The 24,687-nt window shown below is 35.9% G+C and overlaps 1 protein-coding gene across 1 annotated transcript in view; it reads right to left on the bottom strand.

Moving 5' to 3' along the window:
• Positions 1-24,687, bottom strand: part of LOC138711797 (alpha-tocopherol transfer protein-like) — a 77,568-nt gene that overhangs the window by 28,861 nt on the left and 24,020 nt on the right. The window contains exons 3-4 of the mRNA XM_069843030.1: positions 22,800-22,968; positions 9,870-10,119 (exon numbers count right to left, since the gene is read on the bottom strand). Of these exons, the coding sequence (XP_069699131.1) occupies positions 9,870-10,119; positions 22,800-22,968 (419 nt within the window). The remainder of the gene's footprint in view (positions 1-9,869; positions 10,120-22,799; positions 22,969-24,687) is intronic.

Raw genomic sequence — 24,687 nt, forward strand, 5'->3', positions numbered from 1 at the left:
GGCAACGACCTGCGGAAAGAAAAACGTTCCGGTGAATTTCAATGTTGTGAAGGCCATAACTCGGAAATGAAGCATTTCCGGACAGATGTTGCAATGAACTATTTTGATTGTCTACATGTGGGATATACATACCTGAAATTATGCCCCGTATTTTTAAACACCCTGTGTATATATATATATATATATATATATATATATATATATATATATATATATATATACTCCGCCTAAGGCTCGCCACATAGGGCATGGCAATTTGTCAGACGACAGTGGCCAATCTTCAACCGTGTGAGTAAAACTTCTTCCTGTCATCACGCTCTTGTGGACGAATCACAAACTTGAACTGTATTCTTTCTACTTCGTAATTTGTTTTCCTCTTGTGCAGACCATTCCACTTCCCATCGCAACCATATACTATATTGCAAGTAATTTTGAACGCCGTTTTCTTAGTGTTCGTTAGAAAGTGTAATGCCGTATCGAACTCAAAAATATCCCTCTACCATGAACTTTGCAATAAATGTTGGTAGATTGTCACGCAGCTCCATATCATGCAAAGTTTGCAGAATTCCATACCAGCATGTACTGTGCTCAGGCTGCGAACCCAGCTTAAGAGCATATGTTCACAACAAGACATTGCATCTCCCGCTTCGCAATACAGGTTCTCTATCCGAGTCGTTCGGAAGGCCCCTGTATCGAGCTGTATCCCATGATGCTGGATGTTATCTTGAATACTTATTATCGATTTTCCAATTGGAGAATTTCATCCCAGTGCGAAGAGCCCATTGCGACAACTCTTTGATGACTAGTTGTAATTGTCGACCGATATATGAAAGATATCGGGAGCTGTAGTACAAACAGAAGTCATCGACGTGCAGCAGATAAGATACTCTTCCACCCACAGAGTGGACAATTCCATTGATAACAATGCAGAAAAGCAGAACGCTTAATCATGGTCTCTACGGAACGCCGTTTTCTTGGTGTTTGTTAGAAAATGTAGCGCCATATCAAACTCAGAAATATCCCTTTACCATGAACTTCGCAATAAATGTTGGTAGATTGCCACGAAGCCCCCAATCATGCAAAGTTTGCAGAATTCCATACCGCTATGTGTTGTCGTAAGCCTTTTCTAGATCAAAGAAGACCGCCACAAATGCTCTTTCTTGAGAGGAGCACTTCTAATGGCGGTCTCCAGCTGAACAAAATGGTCTGCGGCTGAAATGTGTTTACGAAAACGACATAAGCATTTTAGATAATCCGTTTCCCGATTCAAGTACCCTCATTAGGCGTTTACTTATCAATGTCTCCATAACTTTGCATACACACCTGGTGAGACAAATTGGCTTATAGTGTCCACGTAAAGAAGGAATCTTTTCTGGTTTCTGGATAGAGATTATAATGGCGGAACGCCAAGCAGATAGAAATATCCCTATAGTCCAGATCTCTGTACATTCTCGGCAGGAAGGATTTGCCAACTAATGGGAGATGGCGAAGCATGCGGTTATTGATGTTATCAGGGGGAGGGGAGGTGTCATGGGATGTGTCTGGTGTCGTCTCGAGCATCTCGCATGTGAACAGTGTATTGTAATAATGTGTTATCTGGTTAAAAAAAACTGAGGCTTAGTTTTTCCACAGCATGTTCGATTTTTTAAAATTCCGGATCACAACTTTTTGAGCTGTTTATCTGTGCAAATATGCTAGCAAATTCTTCAACAATTTGTATGGGACTGGTGGTAGTATCCCGAGATATTCAGCAAGATTTCTTGTCGGAGGTGTGCCTCTTGAAGACATAAAATAACATGATTCTCTTCATAGATCAATAGTGTTGTAGTTCTGTATATTTGCTGCGTACACCGTTTACGTTCCATTGTATATCAGTCATCGCGAGGTGGTATATCATGATGGTGACTTTACGGGGGATTTTCTCTTCTGTTCTTTCCTATGACTTTGTGCCTTCGACTGCTACGACATCTTATTTTTCGACGGTGGCGACTCACTTACTATAAGTCTCGGTTCTGACCGTGATCTTAATCGAGTACGGGATCGAGAGGGAGTTCAGGATTTCTCTCCCGTATCAGAAGTGCGACGTCGTGATACTCTCTCACACGCTCAGAATTTGTCTGTGTCGCTGTATCATCTGCCTTTTTTGATACATAGGCCCTGGTAACAAGACTGTCGTCTGACTCGTCAGTCTGGGTGCCAGCGTCCACATAGTTCCGGTGTTCGATCTCAACGCACTGCCCAGGTACTAGTATAAAATCTAGAGGTAGCGTTTGAGTTGACACATCGATACCCTCCGTTGTTTTTTGTAAAACAGAAGCATAGGACTTTTCTTTATGTTTCTTTTCTGAATTAAAGTAACGCTTAGGTGCCTCAAAGAAAGTAACATTGTATCTGACTTGGAGCTTTTGTATTCCTTTCTCTACCAGACAGTTCGCGCAGTCCTTGAAATTTGCGTCATGGGCCCTTTCACAATTCACACAGTGCGCGGTGTTGGGACATGGGGAATCCCAATGGTCACCACCTCCGCCTTTGCACATGGGATTTCGTTATTGCAATGTTTCTGCGTATGTCGGAACTAAGTCCCCACAGTGCCAGCTGCGAAGAAGATATGACTGGACCCAAATTGAAGCGATCTCTCGCCACCATCTTGAGGTCATGACGATAGCGAACGAAAAACAATGCTGATAGAACGCAATCGTAAAACACACTAGGACTTATTACTGTGTATCATAAAAGTAACCAACTATAAGCTAAAGAATGACGAGAAAAACAAATAAATAACTAAAAGTAATAACCAACATTCCTCCAAATAATTGTTAAAGATGTTATGCTGAAACTCTTAGTCAGCAATCCTCATGAACTTTGTAAATTAGGCCTATTCATACTGTATTTGCATAATTCATCATCCGTACAATGGACTTCCTGAAATAGCAAAAAGATGCAAAATGGCCGTAGAGTAAATTCAAAGAACACATCATGCAGAAGGGCCAAAAGTCGAGATGCATCGTGTGCGACAGAAAGAAAGACATAAAGACATAAAAACAAAAACATTCTATAATAAATGCATAAAACCTATGTGCCTGAAGGATATGAAACATGTCTGCAGTACTGCTATGAAAATATGATTGAAGTAATTCATAACACTAGCTCAGACAAATGGACAATTTTATTGTTCTTTTTTGTAGACCAATGTGTTTTTTTTAATCCTCTTAGTGTAATTATACTGGTGCTATGTAATATTAAAGAACCACTTCTATACAGGATGTACAAACAACGAACGCTTGAAGAATAAATGAGGATAAAAGTTTTGCTACAGGAGTCAAATTACAGTGAACGCAGGATATTTCCAGATATACTGGATCATGCGAGAAAGGGTGCTGGTGGGAGAAGGAAAACTGATTGCTTCTTGAGGTAGGAGAAAGAGAAAAGTAAGTGATGATGGTAAAGGAGAACCATGCATACGTTGACTGTTTTACCAAAAATAAATTCACAATAAAATTAATATTTTGAAATGTAAAGAAATAAAACGTAATATTCTCAACAAAATGAAACGTTATTTCTACCTAAAATGTTTACCTATCAATTTCATATTTGCTGGAGGCTGGTATATACTTATAATATCAACTTTAATAGGAAAACTATTTCGACAAACTCATGCAGTACGTTCCATTGTTCGCGCACGAATTATCTAGCCGAAATTCACACATATAAAATAGTTTTCACAGGTAATTTAATTTCAATTTTAAAGTTATACTTTTTGTCATGAAATAATTATTTCGAGAGTTGTGATCTCCAAGTAATTACCACAAGGGACATTCGTTGAGCTCAATTAAATTACCGTAAAACTATCAGGATGGTTGTATCTCGCTGAATATTAAAATTCTATTCAGGAGAGCTTCACAGATCAGAAGAATATGAGATAGAGTCCCTTTTGCCTGCTTGCTAATTCGTCAAATGTGACTGCTGTCGTATATACAAATCAATGTTTCCTGAACTGACTTCAGTTACAACTCCGCTTCTCTCTTAAGGAAAGTTTCTCATTTTGAATGAAATGTATAGTACGATATGAGTAGGGCACACACCGTTGCTTACGAGTTACACAAGCTGGCGCATAGCACGATCGAGAGTAGGTCTCTGTGAGTCATGACAATTTCTGCCGCTAGGTTCGCCTCGCTGCCCTAAGAAATTATGAATAGTACCATTACAAAGCATTGTGTATCGTGAAAATAGTTCGATTAATTGTGCATTACTGATTGAGTACGAATATTATAAATATGCCAAGCATATTACAGTGTTATTTGAAGTTGTTCAGCTATCTTTATAGCTTGCTTTTTAAATTACATATTGTCTGTCTTAGTTTTCCAATAAGCTGATTTTGTTTCCGAATTGTCCTAGTAATTTTTTACGTTGTAATGTAATGGCTTTGGGAATTTTTTTACTTTCAATTGAGCACTGTGTGGCTATAGTTTTTTATGTGCTTCATAGATTTCTTCAATTGAAACATTTGCTTCATTGAAAGCTGATGTACTATGTTCAACATTGGGTTTATTTTTCTTAGCAGGATGGATGTTATTCACCACTTCTGTTATCCTTCTTTTGTTGCGTCTACTTATGTTTGAAACATTTTGTTTATGTCTTGGAAAATCATCAAAGACGGATGGTACCACATTAGGAAGCAAACATTTTAATGTTGTGCTAATGCTAAAATCATCTTCTTTGAAATGTCTCCTGCAGACACGCGATTTCTTGTTTGACGTCCAAAGAGTCTTTGGTTTGTCCCCTTCGCGAGAAATGGCTACACACGACTTCTTTCTTAGTCCTTCATCTTGTGGAAAACAATGAAACGAAAATCACATTCTTTATTCTGGTTCGATTTGCACAATGGCACACAGCAGTAAACCATTTCAATCACACAAATTACAGGCTAACTTCCTAATTTAATAAATGCTAATTCAAAATATATTTATACGCACTAAAATACTACAGCGTTTACTATTACTATGCTCAATAGATTAATCAGTAGGTCTATAGAAATGTTTTCACCACTGCAAGAAAAAATCGCGCAATAATTATACTTCTCAGTTATTGTGACGTTCGTATTTTTTTAAAAAAGAGAGGGAAAAGTTAGGCCTTCTTGCAAATGTTTAATTATGAATTCAAGGACATTGAAGATAATGCAGTATCTTAATTAGTTGAAATATCTTATTTAATAACAATATTAACCTTCAGACTACCAAGCTCTAAGACCAACACCAACAACCAAGCGGGGTCAGCCTAGACCCCGAGGAGAAATTGCTTTAAAAGGAACAATGAAAACAATATGTAATAAAATACTTAAAGAAAATTATTAATATAGTGAATTTTGAAAATGCAACATATTTAAACAATGAGTTCGGAAACTAACAAGTCCAATTTTACCTTAACCTAACTGAAATTTTCTTCTCTAGTACACTTTTTCATATTTCGTATTCATGCATTTAATTTTTTCACAATTTCTATTCAAATTAAAAGTTCAAACTAATTTGGGGTAGGTATATTTTTGACAATAAGAGCAAAAATATTCACTAAAAATAAATAGGGGTACAACTGAGCAGAAGAAATTTATGTAACAAATTTCACATCTGAAGTCCACTTCACAGTTTCTTTGCATGGCAGACACAGTGTTTTGGTTATTTTCTTTATATGGCTTTCGCACATGCATTTTATTTTCACATTTCATAGGATTCACTAGCATTCCTGTCAGTTTTTCTAGGGCACAACTGACATCAGCTTTTTTTATATAGCTTGATTAGAGGTTCACCATCTTCTCTTCCCATAGGCTCTCGCTCAGGAACAGGATATCTCATTGCAGTTATTGCTGGTTTGTGAAATCCTGTGGGATGCTGAAGTCGTCGTTTCACTTTCGGAATGATCGACTCCTTTCCAAATTGGAGCAGAAAGTTCCTCCTTCCATGCGTAGAACTTGACTGAAGATGTGGATTCTTCGCCTTCCATACTATATAAGCATTGAGACACCCAATGTCGACAATGTTCAGGAATAAGACATAAGGTCATCGTCTTGTGATTGTTTTCACAGAATATTCATTTACCATTTTGTCCCTAGACTGCACTTGTTTGAGAGCAACGTAAAACCAGTTCATCTCTATGGCAGTGAGACTTGGAAAGTGACAAAACACCTCACTCATGAACTGCAAGCATTTGTGAATCGTTGTTTACAAAACATATTGGCCGAACGTCATTTTCAATACATTACTTTGGAAGAAGATGCAACAGAAGCCCAATGATCTGGAGATAAAAAGAAGAAAATGGCGCTGGATTGGACACACCCTGAGACGCTCAGAAGGAAACATTGCTAAAGAAGATCTCTAATGGAATCCTCAGGGGAATAAGAGAAGAGGAAGACCCAAGATAACCTGGCGGAGGTCTGTTCAAGAGGAAGCCTAAAATCTAAAGAAGAACTGGAGAGAAGTGAAGGCCTTGGCCGCAAATAGGTCAAAATGGCGCTTTTCTGTTGTGGCCCTATGCTCCCCATAAGGAGACACAGGACATTGAATGTATGTATGTATGTTTTTTGTCCATAGTATCGACACCCCATTTTAGGGCTAGGCAACAATACCTTGGGTATTCCTTGCCTATTCTTTCTCATTGTTCCACACAGTGTCAAATATTTCTTGTAAAGTTCACTTGCAAGTGGAATAGATGTAAGAAAGAATATCTGTCGTAATGCCGTATCCTCCTTGTAGGCAGCTGGTTAGATCAAACACTACTCTTTGACATTGATTTTTTTCAGGAGCAGCCCCTTCTTTTCCAGTGTACACCAGTAAGTTTATAACCAGGACACAAATTTTCATTTCATACTTAGCAGCTTTTGACTTCATATAAACAATGAAAGGGCAGCGTCCTCGGAAAGAAACGCGTGGCTTTTGGTGGACTTTTAGACCAAGACATTCCATTTTTACTGGTATAATTTTCATCAATCCGCATATCATCATTTTCATCTTCAACATCAACATAAGTATCATTATTTTCTATTTCATCTGCTACTTCTTCAACCTCTTCTATTATTCTCTTCTAATTCTCACAGATCAACTACTTCTTAATTTTCACTCTCACTCTCACTCTGTATCATACGAGTCACTTCACCAACATGTTCCTTATTGTGTATGTCATATACTTTCCTGTCCCGCGCCGTGGCGTCGTGGTCTAAGGCATCCCGCCTACGACTCACGTTACGGAATGTGCGCTGGTTCAAGTCCTCATGGGGGAAGAAATTATCTCATAAAATTTCGGCCAGTGTATGGGACCGGTGCCCACAGAGCAACGTGATACACTTGGGGAGTTACGATGGGTAGCGAAAATCCGGTTTCGCAAACCAGCTATAACGGCTAGGGGGAACATCGTGCTAACCACACGATACCTTCATTCTGGTTGGATGATCGTCCACCTCTGCTTCGGCATGTGGACGTGAGGCCAGCAGCCGGCTGGTTGGTCTTGGCCCTGCAAAGGGCTGTAGCGCCGTGGATTTATATATTTTCCTTCCTGACATTTTTATGTATCAAGAAGAGTAATCGTGTACAACTCAATCTAAACCAGTAATCTACTGAACTAGAAGTGTAGACAGATTCCCAACAACAATGTACAAACAATTTGAGATACCTGAAAGGCTTACCAACAACAACAATGGGCAAAGAAAATAAACTGGTGACAAAAGTTTTGTACAACACAAACTACCAAGAGGGGTCAACAGAGACCCCACTGAATAAAAATAAATATTATTCCCTTAGGGCTGGAACACTTACGTAACCAACACGACAGACATGACGCGATAAACAAATCTGACAATAACAAGAAGTATCAAAGTGCACAGGTACCGTTTTCCCATGAAAATAATTAAAAAATTTGCATCGGGGTCTCTTCTGACCCCGCTTGGTAGTCTGAAGGTTAATAATATTAGGTGTAAAGGGTAGGCTATAGTGCGTATATGTAAGATGTCAAGTTAATTTATTTCCGGCAATGTTTGGTGTATGAACTGAAATACAGAGCATACAGTCCCTCAGTTTATATGTGATATGTTTTAATATCAAGAATGACAGCCTTTTATTGTAATATAATTGAGGAGTAGAAGTTTGGAAATTACGTATATTGTCCATAAAATATTGTACGAAGCATTTAATAAGCAATGGTGAGTCCTTTAAATGTCCCAAATGTCAATGTCATTTAAGTGTTCTGCTATGAATATTTAGGGCAGAACAGCGCTCCGAGCGGCAGAATTGGCATTACGAGGGAACCACTTCAGACTCGTTTTTCAAGCGCTATGCGCCAGCTTGTGTAATCTCGTAAGCAACGGCACACACACATATTAAGAGTTCGGAACCCTCTCTTAAAAATGTCTTCACGTTTCAGTACTCTCATATATTTGTTCTACAAAACGTGTAGCAAAAATGGTTAGACACTAATTAGGTTGGAAATAAAATGCTCGAATGAAATGTTCTGTTGCGTTAGTACTTACAGTGATTCTTTTCCTTTTTAAAAAAGAGAAGTCACATGCAGTCACATGGATCACTTCTTACACAAGACAAGAACCCGACTAGACACTTATAGGTCAAATTTTAAATAAATCGTTTTTCATTAAGAAATGAGAAATGCGATACCTATTGATTGTACCACTATCCAGCTAAATTAAAGCAGACGCTTGTACAGACTCTTATTATGTATCATTTCGATTATTGTGACGCTTTATTCAGTGATCTCAGGGTGGATTTATCCCAGAAACTGCAACGTGTTCATAATGCGTGTGTTCGTTTCATTTGTAATATCACTACTACGATCACATTTCTCCTTCTTTACTACGATCACATTTCTCCTTCTTTCGATAAATTATTGTGGCTCAGGTTAAAAGAGAGGAGAAAGTTACATCCCCTTTCTCACTTGTACCGAATTTTGCACACCTCTACTCCCTCTTACTTATCTGTCCGATTCCACAGTCTTTCTCAGTATCATAACTTAAATACTCGGTCACAATATGATAACACGCTAGAAATACCACTCCACACATCATTTCTTTATTCTTCATCTTTCACTGTTGCTACTTCTCGTCACTGGAATTCTCTGCCCCCTGAAGTCAAGGGCTGCCGAACCTTAATTTCCTTTAAATGTAAATTAGAAAAATATCTTATGATGAGTTGCCAGACCTAACGCGTTGCAAATATTTAATGGAATGTGTTCCACTGTATTAATTTTTTTTTGTTTCTTATTTTTATTGTGTAATCATGTAAATCGTGTTTATTTGTCACTTAACGCCAATATGTATCCCACTGTGTATTTTTATTATTAATCTATTTTTGTGTACATTTTATTCAATCGTCGGTTTCTGGTTTAATTATGTAAATCCTACTTAATTGTAATCTAATACTAACATGTATACTAATGTGTTTATTTTTATTTTTACTGTGTAGGCTACATTTTTTTATGGAATTATCGGCTTCTGTTTTTATGTGATTCGTATTTGATTCTAACAATATTAATATGTATTCCACTATGTTTATTTTTATTTTATGTAACTACCTCTTTTGATCTCATTATGTACATAAATTGTATCAGTATGTAATTACTTAATTGAGATTCAGTTTTATGTTCAACTATGTAAGCAAGTTTTAATCCTGGTTGAGTGTAAGAGAAGGCCTTACGGCCTTAATTCTGCCAGGTTAAATAAAGTCATTATTATTATTATTATTATTATTATTATTATTATTATTAAATAATTATTGTTATAAATGAACTGTTATGTTTGCCAACGGTAGTCTAACATGAGAAATATGGTCGAACACAGATTGTAGATATAAATGCTGAGAAGAGAAGAATTATCTTACCATCAGGCAGACTTCGCCTTTCTTCGCCGTAGTAAACGTCATTTTAGAAGCATGTCCAACTGTATAATTTTCCAAATCAAGTATAAATATATCTGAGAAGCAGTATTCTTCACACATTCTGACTTCAGTTGTCATTAAACACAGTCTAGCTAGATCTTCATGCAGATAATTCATAGCATCCTTAGATAGATATTTCATCATTATAACTCGGTCTCCTTCAGGTGTTAGTTCTGGCATTGGAAAGAAACAACTGTAACAACAAAAATTACATGTTTATTACGAGATAATAATTTCTCCATGATCATAATTAACAATAACAGGGCAATCACCGGTGTAAATATTACATAGATGAACACCAACATCACCATAAACAACTCTATTAGTATATTAACTGTATAATATATCTCAAGTGAATTAATCGTCGTATTTATCTCGGGCATTTTAGGTCTTATAAATTGTGTGTTTGTGTGTGTGTGTGTGTGTGTGTGTATTCCCCTTTATGTTATGTAACTGATTTTGATTATGTGTAATTTTCTACTTTATTTTATATATTACATAACCGATCTTGACTATTTGTAATTTTATATTATGTAACTGATCTTTTCTATTGTAATTTTCTACTATATTTTATGTAATTTCTAAGGTATTTTCTTTTGTGTTGATTTGTAATCAAATTTTGTATTTCATGTATATTATTGAAACCTGGTTGAGTGGAAGAGAAGGCCTCACGGTCTTAACTCTGCCAGGCAAAATAAACCTACTACTACTACTACTATCGCCATCCTTACCACCATAGACGTCACATTAATCACCTCTAATATTACAAATACCATCACACATTCGCGATCAATATTTTATCGTCGCAGGAGACCAAATTTGCCCCAGGTAAACTCGCAGGGTACAATAGGGGGAGGGATGTTTTAGGCCCACTCGTTAGTAAGTTAGTAAAGTCACTCATCTGGAAACATAATTTAATTCAAGTAACAAATAAGACAACTAGGGGAGATTTCTTACTAGACATATTTCTTTTAAGACCTTCACAAATGGTCGCAGTTATTGAAATGATTCCAGGTATTAGTGACCACGACGCGGTAATTGTTGAAATTTTATGGAATGCTAGGTACAAACAAAGCGGAACAAATATCAAGTATATCTTACAATATAACAAAGCGGACAGAGAAGGCTTACAGAATTATCTTAGAGAAAAGTAGGCCTACTCATTATGGGTAGTAAAGGGCAATAGTGTAGAAGAATGCTGGGTGGAGTTCAAGCAGATTATATTAACAGGGATACAAAAATTTATCCCGATTAAACGTTTATCTAACAATCCCGACCCGGAATATTATAATACATACATACGGAAACTGAAAAGAAAACTAAGGAAATCCTACAGCCAGCGAAAAGAAAGCGTTATAAAACAAACAAGATTAACACAACTATCGAAAAAACTGCTTAATGTGAAAAAAGATAGCGCAGGAAAATTACCTAAATAAACTTTTCAATGGTGAACAAAACCGTTGGGGGGAATTTTACAAAGTAAGTTAGTTAGTGGGGTTTAAAAAGGGTGCGTCAGCTACTCTGGCTATTTGCGCCCTTATCTAAAATTCTTTCAAAACTGAAAACAATCAATCTAATGAACTGAAACCTAACACGAAACTAAAACATGATGTCACAGTAAAAAACGAGGTACATAAATGCAGTATCCACAAGGTGATTCTTAATAAATTATAAAAGTGGGCAGTTCTCATAACCTAGGTAGTATTTCAAAAGAGACAATAAAATAATAAAACAAATACCACCAGAGATAAATTACCTGGTGCACTTAAAACAAAAGCACTTTATAAAATATTCGGATGTAAAAGGTCCGAAATGTCAAATTTGTTAAAGACATAAACTGAACAAAATAATGTAACCTCCGGATATAAAGGGTCCGGAGGATAAGTAAAACGGGTCAATAAAAAAGTAAATCACCTGTCAAGTCCTGTATTCGATAAAAATCTCAGAACTACATTTGTACAATTAAAATCATTTCCAAGAGCGTCGCGTAGAGTTGGACGAACTTCATATTGCCGACGGACACGGTCACATTTTCTACAATGCAATAAAAAATGTTCCACCGTAAGTGGAACACGGCATATATCACACACCGGTTGAGGCTCACCACGTAGGAAATGGCCAAATTTCATAAATATGTGAAGAGAAGACGACGCAAGGAAAATTATTCGAGCTTTCCTCTGAAATATGACCTCAATCAATTTATTGTACAGGACAGCAAAAACGCAGAAAAACTAAATTCTTATTATGACACTGTATTTGGAATGAGGACAATAATACCTAATTTAGCTTCTGTGGAAAATACGGGTCAATTTTCTATCAAGCCTAGGTACATAAGGAGAAAGATCTCTAAATTGAAAACTCATAAATCAGTAGGACATGATGGTATCGCTGGAGACATGTTAAAATTGGAAGCGGAAGCTATGATTTCCTATCTAGTGCGTATATTTGAAATATCAATAAACAATGGTACTGTCCCGCGAGATTGGAAAGATGCAATAGTGGTGCCAATTTATAAGGAAGGGTCTCTCTCAGAGACAAAAAGTTACAGACCGGTCAGCCTCACTTGTGTGGTTAGCAAACAGATGGAACAATTGATGTCAGCATAGCTAAGGCAGCATTGAGGTGATTCAAATTGGTTACATAATTGTCAGCATGGTTTTTGGGGGAGCTACTCATGTGAGAATCAACTAGTAACTGTATGTCAGGATTTAGCAGCCGGAATAGATTCAAATAGCCAAGTAGATGTAGTGATTATTGACTTTTCACTCAGTTTTGATGTGGTCCCACACGACATATTGTTGGTCAAACTACAATCAAAGGGGGTTAACTTCATAGTACCCCAGTGGATCAAGTAATTTTTAACTTGTCGCACTCAGAGAGTACGGGTGGGGGAGGAATTATCGAGCCCAATATAAATTACTTCCGTAGTCCCACAGGGGAGTTTCTTGGAGCCCCTACTATTTCTGGCTTTTTAAAATGATCTGCCAGTTAACATCTTGTCCAGGGTTCGCTTATTCACGGATTACTATCGTATACAGGGAAATAAAAAGTCATGAAGATACTAGCGTTTTTCAGAATGACCTCTATAGAATAAACGATTGGGCAATAGCCAAAAAAGTGAAAATAAGTTCTCTGAAGAGCATAGTCATCAGTTTCACAAGCAAAATGAATAAAATAATCGCATCGTACACGTTGGGGGATGAAACCATTCCGGAAGTTAACAAATGTAAATACCTAGAAATAACTTTTAGTAACGATCTCGGTTTGGGGGAGGGGGGAACACGTTACTAATACAGCGGGAAAAGCATGGAGAGCGTTACACTTTGTGATGAGAGTACTAAGAAAAGGCTTTGATAAATCCAAAGAGATTGCGTATAAGTCGCTAATTCGTCTAGTAATGGAATATGGTGATGCATGTTGGGACCCTTACAGATTAGAATATATTAAGACATTAGAAAAGATTAAAAAAAACGCGCTCTTAAGTTCTGTCATAATAATTCAATATGAAAATGAGACAAACTCACAGACAGGAAAATGCGAATTCAATTATGCGCAATGTTCAAAACATACAGAGGTGAGCCTGCCTGGAGAGAAATAAAAAATAGATGTACCCACCAAATTACTCTTCAAGGAACGACCACTGACAAATTGAGGGAAAGAAGACAGAGGACGGACACTGTCAGTGAAGTAAGTTATGTCAATGAAGTTTTATAGTATACAGTGGTAGTGCAAAGTATTTGAACAGTGAAATGTTTTTGAAGCATTAGTGAAATCAGGATAATGTCAGTGAAATGTGTCGTACTTCCAGTGCAGCGATGAGTTGAGAGTGAAAAGAGTTTAGTGCTGAAAGTACTTGTGCGTGTATGAATATATCTTATATACTCGTGGGTTTAAGTTCGAACTTAGGGTGAAGATACAAATTGGACTTACTCTAAATGTTAATTTAAGTGATCGTGCTTCATTTAAATTAGGATGCTCCTTGTTGTTGTTGTTGTTATTATTATTACTATTATATTATTATCATCATCATTATTGTTGTTAATTATCATTATTGAGTGTAATTAGCACCGCCATCGGGTATTTACTCATTTGCAGTGTGAATAAATACGTACATATACATCACAGTAACCACTATAACAATGTCAGCACAATGATCGTTATGTCTGGCATCACATTATTAAAGTCACCGGTATCATGTTCAATACTACAATACAGCCATGATTAGAATTAGCTCTGTCCCAGTAACTTCCAGTACAGCATTCATTACGCCACCCTCATAATCATAAATACCATCACCATTGCTATTTACACCTACATTGTGAAGTTCAACGCTATCATACTAATTAAGAATATAGTTTATTATGATCGTCAGAGGTAGTAATAATAGCCTAACACTAACATTATTATCAATAGAGGTCGTAAGTGAAAGCACTAGAAATATTGAACATATGCAAACAAAAAGGCACTAAGTCATCCGAAATAGGTACTCAAAATAGGCACTATAAATGTGAACTAGTATTTTATATATATATATATATATATATATATATATATATAATTATATTTTGTGTTCTCTTGTTGTACTCTATTTTTAACATAATTCTGCCACTGTATTTTATGGTGTTTTAAATTCCATTCCTTTCCACATATCACCAGTAAAAAAAATAAGATCACTATTCTACGAATTGTTAATCCTTAATAAAAACGAATTATTAAAATGATTTTCTTCAAAAACACCTGACTAATAAAAGTATTAAATTCCCTCGTTAAATTTTACGTAACTGTCGTTTTCTGCACTGTGTTTCTTACTCTGACTTCCTCTGAGTAACACAGGTTCAAATTGAAGAGATGCAATAATAAAAACCAAATTTAAATTCAAAATCAATCCACTCCTTCTTCTTATTCCTTCCATTCCGGTCCCCTGCTACAATAAAGAACTCCCCTAAAGCCTGCAGAATCTATTTTAAATTTCAATTATCCGAAAAGTCCCATTTAAATTCACAATCACAGTTAATTATCTTGCAATAGACCTAAATCTTACAATAAGCTAACCAAACCAATTAGGTCTTCGACTATAAGATAGCACCTGCCACAGCCGGCCACTAAAATATCGGCCTTTCAAAAAGACGTTTTCTTAGATGTAGTCATAATTTTTTAAGTTAGTGAAATTTAAAAAAGGATGCGTCAGCTACTATGGCTATTTATGCCTTTATCTAAAATTCTTTGGAAATCAAAAACACAAACAAACAAACAAACACACACAAAGAATACAAGCAAAATGCTAACGCGAACTACAAAATATGCCATATTAAATAAGAATTACACAAATGCAGTATTAACTAGGTCATACGTAAAAAATCATAAAGATGAGCAGTTCTCAGACTCTAGGTAGTGTCTGAAAAGAGACGATAAAATAAAAAAACCAACACCACCAAAGGCAAATTATACGGCGCATTTCAAAACAATAAAATTTTATAAAATATTCTATGTAGAAGGTCCGAAATGTCAAGTATGTGAAAACAAATATAAAATAACAAATGTTATCCTCCAGATGAAAAGAGCCAGGAGGATAAGTAAAATGAGTCAATAAAAAACTAAGTCACCTATCAAGTCCTGTATTGGATAAAAATTTCAGAACTGCATTAAGCACAATTAATATGATTTCCAAGGGTGTCACGTGGAGTCGGCCGAATTGTATATTGTCGACGGACACGGTCACATTTCCTACATTGCAATGAAATATGTTCCACCGTAAGTGGTACAAGGCATATGTCACACTCCGACTGAGGCTCGCCACGTGGATGACCATGTATAGATGACATTGGCCAATCCTCAACAGTTGAGTAAAACTTCTTTGTGTCGTGACGCTCTTGCGGACGAATCCAAAACTCCAATACTATTGTCTATATTTCGTAAATTGTTTCCCTCTAGTGCAGACCATTCTCCTTCCCATTGCCACAATAATGTATATTTCAAATAATTTTGAATATCTTGTCACCTCTCGCACCAATACACCTGAGATCCACTCATAGCACTGTCACTTGCTGCAGCATCCACTGCCTCGTTAGGGATTTCAACATGACCCGGAATCCACAGTACTCCAATATTTGTTTTGTACAAAAAAGGTGAATTATTTCTTTCTTGTAGCGATGTGTATGGGTTTCTGACTCACTTAACTAGGGAGCATATTCCTGATGACGAGCCTATCTTCATATACTCGTGTAAGTACAGTAGTTAAAATAAAGAATGTAGAATGATTGGTACCGCAAAATTTCCTCTGCGTGTGTGAAAATATGAAGAATTACATTATCTTAGGAAAATATGTAATCCGATGTCCTCAGGAAATGATGATATGATACGCTGTCTTTGAAATTCGGATTCGTGGCAGACGAATTAGGAAGAACGATCAGGTTTATTTCAGGGGAAGATGATAATTTAAAATTCATTCTTTAGTGTACTTAAAAACTTTCTTTTACTACCTTCGTATAAAACAGACAATTACTCAACTGACTATAAAAATAAAAGAAGGCATTTTTCTTTGACAGAGCTATTCAATTGTTTACTGCCAAATAAAGTTTATTTCACAGTTTTCTGAAATGTAGGAATTTTATTACACAGTTGTAACAGAAATGTAATGGTCCGATGAAGTAATGAGATAATAATAATTAAGCTGCGGATTTATGCCTGTATGCCTATTTTAATCCTCAACCTGAAGACGCAAGCTTTTAGGTTACATATCCATTTTATGGCATTGTCAGTGTTATATGCGAATTCTATAAAGCCTATAATTACCTATTTGACTAATAAATGTCTATTTGCTTAAAATGCCTAAACATTGCCTAACTATCCGTATTATATATTATACTTGAATTTATTGACCATTCTTTCTATATTTTTTTGAATATGTAATTTGTTTTTTTTTTATCCAGTAGAGGGCAGTGACATCATACAACTATCGATAATTCTGTGTGCTACGTTTTACTGTCACCAGAGCGCAGATAAATCAAATAATTTAAAATCAGCAATAAGAAAAAATGTATTTCGAAAGTCGCGTGAATCATTTGTGGTAGTTGACTAAGGAGCTCTTTTAAACTGTGTATCCGTTTTGTGAGTTTGTGAGTTGAATATGGAGTTGAATTTTTTTTGCCGTAATATGAAATATACCGTGGAGATTTACGAAAGCAAAAGTCATCAAAAGCATGTTCTCAATCATTGCATCGATGGTGATCCTGACCTCTCATCAGATGGAAAAGTTATATATTGCGAAGCATGCTGCAGAGAAATAAGAAAACTCAGTTATATTTTTTTGTGTTCGTTACATTTTCAGCTCATTTGTGTTATGCATGGCAGTTTAAATTAATTAATGTTCTATGTTATGTTTAGGTTAAATGCGAAAAGAAAATATCATATTGACGGGCACAAGGGTACCAACATGCATTTAATGAAAAGTAAACATCAGCATTGCAGTACAGCTTTTCTTCTCCGAATTGCCCAACAATGATAAAAAGGAATTCTATGAGGACTTGTGCAGAACTATGACGAAAGGAAATATTCTTTGGAGGAAGCTAGATAACGTGTACCTGAGGAACTTTCTACAGAAATACACTAACAAGATTATCCCTAACAAGTCCGCAATGAGAAAAAAATTATCTGAGTGCAATATGCAATATATAGGACAAATCTGGGTAATTTCGCAACACGTACAATTTCACAGTAGTTTCTATATTTAACATTGCGTAGATGGCCGAGTAGATTTGATCTGTAAAAAATCCCAGTACATGGCAGCACTACCTAGATCCATTTGCACTAAAAGTAGCGGCTCAATCGAGCTTCAACAAGAATGAAAACTGATTTTACCATTCCGTTTTCAGATTCTGTGAGTAGAGGGTGCTTGTGAAACGTTGCGGAAGTTTTGTGTGAATTATTTACATAATTGAAGAAATGTACGTATTTCATTACAGTAATTATATTCTTTAAAGAGTAGAGATTTTTTTAGTGGTAAGTGAAAATATCCAACAAGTGCTTGCTGATAAATAATGTTTTGCCGGTGAAGCTTTTGCTATTCACTTCTGGTTGTAAAAATGACGGTAGATGTGACTGCAGCAATGAAAGAAAGGAAGTAGGCTTATTGAATATGAAAGTATTATTATTGCTGTTTAATGATAATTTTCTTTACTAAATTGATTGATAGTGATTAATTACATTTAGTGCTTAGTAAGAGTACAAGGAACAATATTGATACGGCAGAGTCACGGGTTCGATCCCAGTAGAAAATACGACCAATTGTGTGTCAGTTTTTCGTGCTTTAGCTACATAAAAAGAAAGATAAAATTAATAGTTTTATATATATTCAAGAGATAAAATGTAAATACCTAATATTAATAGTTCATAATAAAGGTCCGGGGTCAAATCTCAAAAATCAATTTTAGGTAAATGATAACAAATAACAATCAAATTTAATACATTTACCATATCACTTGTACAGATTTCTTCCACTAGAGGTAAATATGGTCTGAAATATGACGAAACAGATGTAAAAGAGGCCCTCGGAAAAATGTTCAATTTTTGCTTCTGTGTTTAAAAGAGCAGCAAGGAATTCAATATTTTAATATTCCTTGCAATACAGTGAAGGACCATCTAAACATCACACCTGACCCTTCCAAAATGCAAGTCGTGAAGAAAGGGAGTCCTTATTCCTTATCTGGGAAGAAAGACTTTGAATTATTGCCCTATGTGGTCGAGATGTAAGAATTTGTCTTTAGGCTTACTGCAACTCAACTTCAAATATTTGCATTTCGATTGACATCTGGAAATGGCAAGAATCCTTTCAGCAATGAGGATGAGAGGGCTGGTTGGGATTGGTGGGTTTCTTTCAAGAGACGTCATGGTTTGTGCATGCACCAGCCTGAAAACCTCTCCTACAACAGAGCTGCTGCTGCGACACGTGTAAACCTCAGTGGCTTCTGTGATGCTCTACAGAGTGCTCTAGATAATTTGGGACTGAAAAACAAGCCCAACCGTATTTGTAATCTGGATGAGACAGGTTTTAATATGGTACCAAAACCAAACAAAATAGTCTCCCCGAAGGACTCCAAAAGGATACAGAATCAATATATTGCGGAATAGGGAGAAACAACAACGGTCTTGTTGGCTGTAAAAAGTGGTTCCATGAAAAATATTAGGATCTGTAACATACCGCAAGGACTTCTTGTTTCATTCTTGCAGAGAACATAAATCTGAGTGAGAGAAAAGTCTTGTAAGACAAATAAATCATTGCATAAGTTTTGGTAATAAAATTGAAGAAATGTATTTTACAAATATGTAGAAATGTATTTTAGAAATATTACTGCGAAATTACCAGAGTAGTCCTGCGAAATTAACATAGTTGTGGAAACAATTATAATTCCCAACACTTTTTTAATATCTGTTGTACGTAAGCATTTTAGTTTAAAAGAATGAAATTTGCGTATATCATGTAGAAATAATCATAATTAAGTCTTTTTCCTAAAGATGAAAATTTTAATGCGTTATTTATTACATTTCAGAGAAGTAAAACCTTAATACTGGGAAATTACCTGGATTTGCCCTAGTTCGGTGAATTTGTTGTAAAATTTGAACTTTAATTTATTTAAAACTTAAAACAATTAACTTTTAAAATTATTTTTAATTAGTTGTGTTATTCTTATGTACGCTGCAGATCATTGATGAAATCAAACGTGACATGGGGAATTCACAATTCTGGCTATATATTGATGAAACTACAGACATGTGTGGGAGAATTATTGTTAAATTGGGAGTTGGGTAACTCTCTTCCAATGATGCCTCTCTTCCAATGATCCAAAGAAGTTGAGGTCAGCAACCATTCAGTGATTATAATAACGGTTAGGGGTGCTTTGAGTAAGTAAAAATCAATAAGACATTCCTGAATTGTTACAAATTTTAGTTTCAACACTTAATTGCTATGATTTTTTAAATTTCTTTTAGGAAACACGTGGCCACAGGAGAACAATGACGACAGCCTGCTTGTTCTTTTAACAGACGTTGCAACATACATGATTAAAGCTGGACAGAAGACACTGAAGATGTTGTACTAAAAAATGCTGCATGTGACTTGCTATCACATGCACTTCATAGACTGGCTGAAGAAATAAGATCAAAATATTCCTCTGCGAACAACCTCAACTCTACCGTAAAGAAGGTTTTTAAAGGCAGCCTCTGGAATTACAGCATTCAAACAAGTTTTGCCAACAACACCTCTGCCACCACAGCCAGTTTTTACACATTGGGGTACGTGGTTAGAAGCTTCCTTCTATTATGCAGAATATTTCGACAAAATTAAAGAAATAAATTACTTAATTTAGCCTATTGATATTTGTTTTAACTTTTTAATCAGTTCATGAGAAACTAGTATTTGGAAGTATTGAATATCTTTATTTTAATATAACTTCTAGTTACTAATTTTGTTTAATTTTGTAGGTTGTTGATATTTTTTATGAAGCCCAGGCGGAAAGCATAGGAGAGGCAAATATTTTCCTGGCAAATCAAAAGCTAATAATATCTAACTTGCTTTCATAAAGCAAACTTTAGAAAGCCTCCTCCTTACATAACGAAACTGGAAACGAGGGGTATTCCACTCCACAGTGTTGTGCAAGTTATGAAGGAAGTAGAAACTATTCTTAAAGAAATACCAGGCAGTGTCGGAGAAACAATGAGAAATATGTATTTGAAAATTGTGAAACGAAATCCTAGTTTGGAGCAAGTATTATTGGTGGCAGAATCACTGATTGGAAATGACATTGACATTACTGCGTTCCTACCGGTTTGGTCCCCAGCTGAGACTGGATTCCTAAAGTATTGCCCCATCACTTCATGTGAAGTGGAGAGGAGTTTCTCCCAATTAAAGAATATTCTTACAGACAACAGACATCAGTTTCTCATTACAACATTTGAAGGACTATGTAATTATCCACTGTCATAATGACATTCCTATAGAAACTAGTGTATAATGTTACACTATGGTCGTGTTAGGCATTAAGAATTAGAAATTGTTAGTGCCTTTTTAAATGACCATTTATAATTTTGAATGCATATTTTGTTTACCTATTTCAACTGTTTTAAATCCCGAAAAGACTAAGTATATTATTATGTCTCGTGACCAGAATATTGTACGAAATGGAACTATAAAAATTGGAGATTTATCCTTCGAAGAGGTGCAAAAATTCAAATATCTTGGAGCAACAGTAACAAGTATAAATGACACTCGAGAGGAAATTAAACGCAGAATAAATATGGGAAATGCCTGTTATTATTCGGTTGAGAAGCTTTTGTCATCTAGTCTTCCGTCAAAAAATCTGAAAGTTAGAATTTATAAAACAGTTATATTACCGGTTGCTCTTTATGGTTGTGAAACTTGGACTCTCACGTTGAGAGAGAAACAGAGATTTAGGGTGTTTGAGAATAAGGTTCTTAGGAAAATATTTGGGGCTAAGAGGGATGAAGTTACAGGAAAATGGAGAAAGTTACACAACACAGAGCTGCACGCATTGTATACTTCACCTGACATTATCAGGAACTTAAAATCCAAACGTTTGAGATGGGCAGGGCATGTAGCACGTATGGGCGATTCCAGAAATGCATATAGAGTGTTAGTTGGGAGGCCATAGGGAAAAAGATCTTTTGGGAGGCCGAGACATAGGTGGGAAGATAACATTAAAATTGATTTGAGGGAGGTGGGATATGATGGTAGAGACTGGATTAATCTTGCTCAAAATAGGGACCAATGGCGGGCTTATGTGAGGGCGGCAATGAACCTCCGGGTTCCTTAAAAGCCAGTAAGTAAGTAGTATTTCAACTGTTTTAGTGCATAAAAATCCGTAGCTTCATAATAATAATAATAATAATAATAATAATAATAATAATAATAATAGTAATAATAATAATAATATAATTTTTAGTGGTGGTGGTGTTGTAGTAGTGGTGGTAGTGGTAGTAAAGGTGGGGGTAGAAGTAGTAGTAATGGTAGTGTTAATGGAACTAGTAGTAGTAGTAGTAGTAGTAGAGTAGTAGTAGTGGTAGTAGTAGTAGCAGGAGTAGTCGTAGTAGTAGTAGTAAAAATATTTAACTACCGAATTAATAAATAACAAAACAGCATTCAGGAATAGTTATTTCTCCTAGATTCCAAAGTAATATTAATTCTACTAGTTCTAATCAACATGTCTCCATTATTTGTCGTCTGAGAAAAACAATGCAAACTCCGTAGTTAAAGGAACAAAATAAATTTTATTTCCCGATGAACCGGTGATTCCAATGTTTAATGTTATAAAATTAATATTTCTGATATCATCAGATTTAATATAAAGATAACATAAAAGATTCGGTATACAACTAGAGTCTCAACAGTTTCAGGTCACTTATGGTTCTTGTGGAAGTCACCTTTCGGCTCTTGCCAATAAACGAAGCACTCGTCAAGTTAAATTTCGCTTTAGTCTCAAGTTACATAAATAACTATTATCCCCATCATCATCATCATCATCATCATCCTCATCATGACCATCTTCATCAAATTTCTATAATTTACTTTCGTGGAATGAGGGATTTGGATCACTCTGTCCTGTTTAAACGAGCATTGTACATTGAAAAGTAGCGGAAAACTGTCCGAATTCCGTATAACCATTCCTTAAGATAATATGAGAAAAGTGGATAAACGAACTCATACTTTTTTTTGGAGAGAGATATATAAATTAAATAGATATTATAAGATCATAGAAAATAACAATTAACAAAATTATATTGACGTGAATTCAAAAATATGTCAATAGATAATTAAGATAAATTTAAACATAAAAATTTAACTAGACATTTTTTTATGCTCACAATGCTCGGATGACGTCCTTGTACCATTTACTTCTAGGATTCCAGTCGCACATCACATCTGGAGACAGAGACTTGAGCGTGTAATACAAGTCTATGGACTGCTTGGTTCTTTCCATGCTGTTCTTGCAGCGTATCAACCAGCGTTCTAATCGGGCATCATGTAAACTGCCTGGTAAAGAAACAAAACAAATTACAGGCTTCCTAATTTGGTTATTTAGATACAGAAAGCTAGTTCCTGTATCAGTGAAAAGGGAGGAAGAAAGTATCTCGAGAGGTGTTGGAAAACCAAGTAAGGGCTCCACAATAATATTTGAAATTCATGAAGATTACGAAATGTCTTGGATTCTGTTTCGTTAGTTAGTTAGTGGGGTTTAAAAAAGGCGCGTCAGCTACTATGGCTATTGCGCCCTTATCTAAAATATTTCACTAAACACAAACACAATACAATAACCAGAATACTTAAAAGAACTAAAAAGCGTTGTCACGGTTAAAACTAGGCAAACAAATGCAGTTTCAACAAGGTAATGCATAAAAACCATAAAAGTAAGAAGTTCTCAGACCCTAATTCGTATTTAAAAAGAAAAAACACAACAATAAAACAAATGCCACCTGAAATAAATTATCTGGCGCATTTATAAAATGCACGGATGTAAAAGGTCCGAATGTCAAGTGCGTTAAAATCGTATACCTAATAAAAATGTAACCTCCTGATGTAAGGAGTCCGGAGGATAAGTAAAACGGGTCATTAAAAAATATAATATCAATCTGTCAAGTCCTGTATTCGAAGCCCTGTATTCGATAAAAATCTCAGAACTGCATTTGTACAATTGAAATCATTTCCAAGAGCGTCACGTAGATCGGCCGAAATCCATACTGCCGACGGACACGGTCGTATTTTCTACACTGTAATAAAAAATGACCCGGAGTCCACACTGTTCTAATCTCACAATCAAAGGTTAGGAGAATGTGGAAAAGTTCCTGGGTTCTCAACACAAGCGGATCATCAGAATTCAAACGCTGCAGGGACTCAATGGCGCTTTAAGAGTCGGAGCAGATAAGGAATCTGCCCCGGAGTTGTCTAATTAAAAACAATAAAGCTCTATGAAAAGCATATAATTCTGCAGTGAAAACACTGGTGTACTGGCTCAATTTATATTTAAATATCTTTGCATTTGCAACAAAGGAACATCCGACACAATCACTTACTTGGGATCCGTTAGTAAAAACTAATGAATAATTTGGAAACTGTGATAAAAGTTCACTAAAACGAAGTCTGTAAAAAGAAGCTGGTGTAAAATTCTTAAAATTTCGGCTCAGACTTATATCAAACATGGGACGTCGCATAATCCAACGTGGTGCGGTCAATATATTCTAGTGTGCGAACTGTTGGCAGGCGGATTTCGTGCTCGGACAGCAGTTCGCGAAACCGCACACCTGCTGGACGAAGTCTCCGTGGATTTTCACCGTACTCTTTGACACACTTTGCAATTAATATTCAATTTATTTAAACTATTAGTAGACGGTGGATAGCAGGAAGGACATATTAATTGTTACTTTGCGCTGTATTTTAGAGAATTTTTACTTTAAACCTCATTACCCAATTTTAACTTACACCACTTTTGCTCTGAACGGCTCATAATGTGTATTATGTTTTCTGGATCCTTTATGTCAGCCAGAGTTTTCATTCACATGTTCCTCATTTTCGAAATTTGTTGTACAACTCATATTAAATTTCGATGTTTATATATATCAAGGCTTGGATTTAAAAGCGTAGAGTTGTTAAGATTTGTCATAAACTTAACCCAAGTGTATTCAGAGCGGGCATTTCTACCCTTCAACGAGGTGCAACAGTGGCCGAATAATGTCATTTAAGCTTGTGTCTGCATGC

The sequence above is a fragment of the Periplaneta americana genome, chromosome 13, assembly GCF_040183065.1.
Source record: "Periplaneta americana isolate PAMFEO1 chromosome 13, P.americana_PAMFEO1_priV1, whole genome shotgun sequence".
Taxonomy (NCBI): domain Eukaryota; kingdom Metazoa; phylum Arthropoda; class Insecta; order Blattodea; family Blattidae; genus Periplaneta; species Periplaneta americana.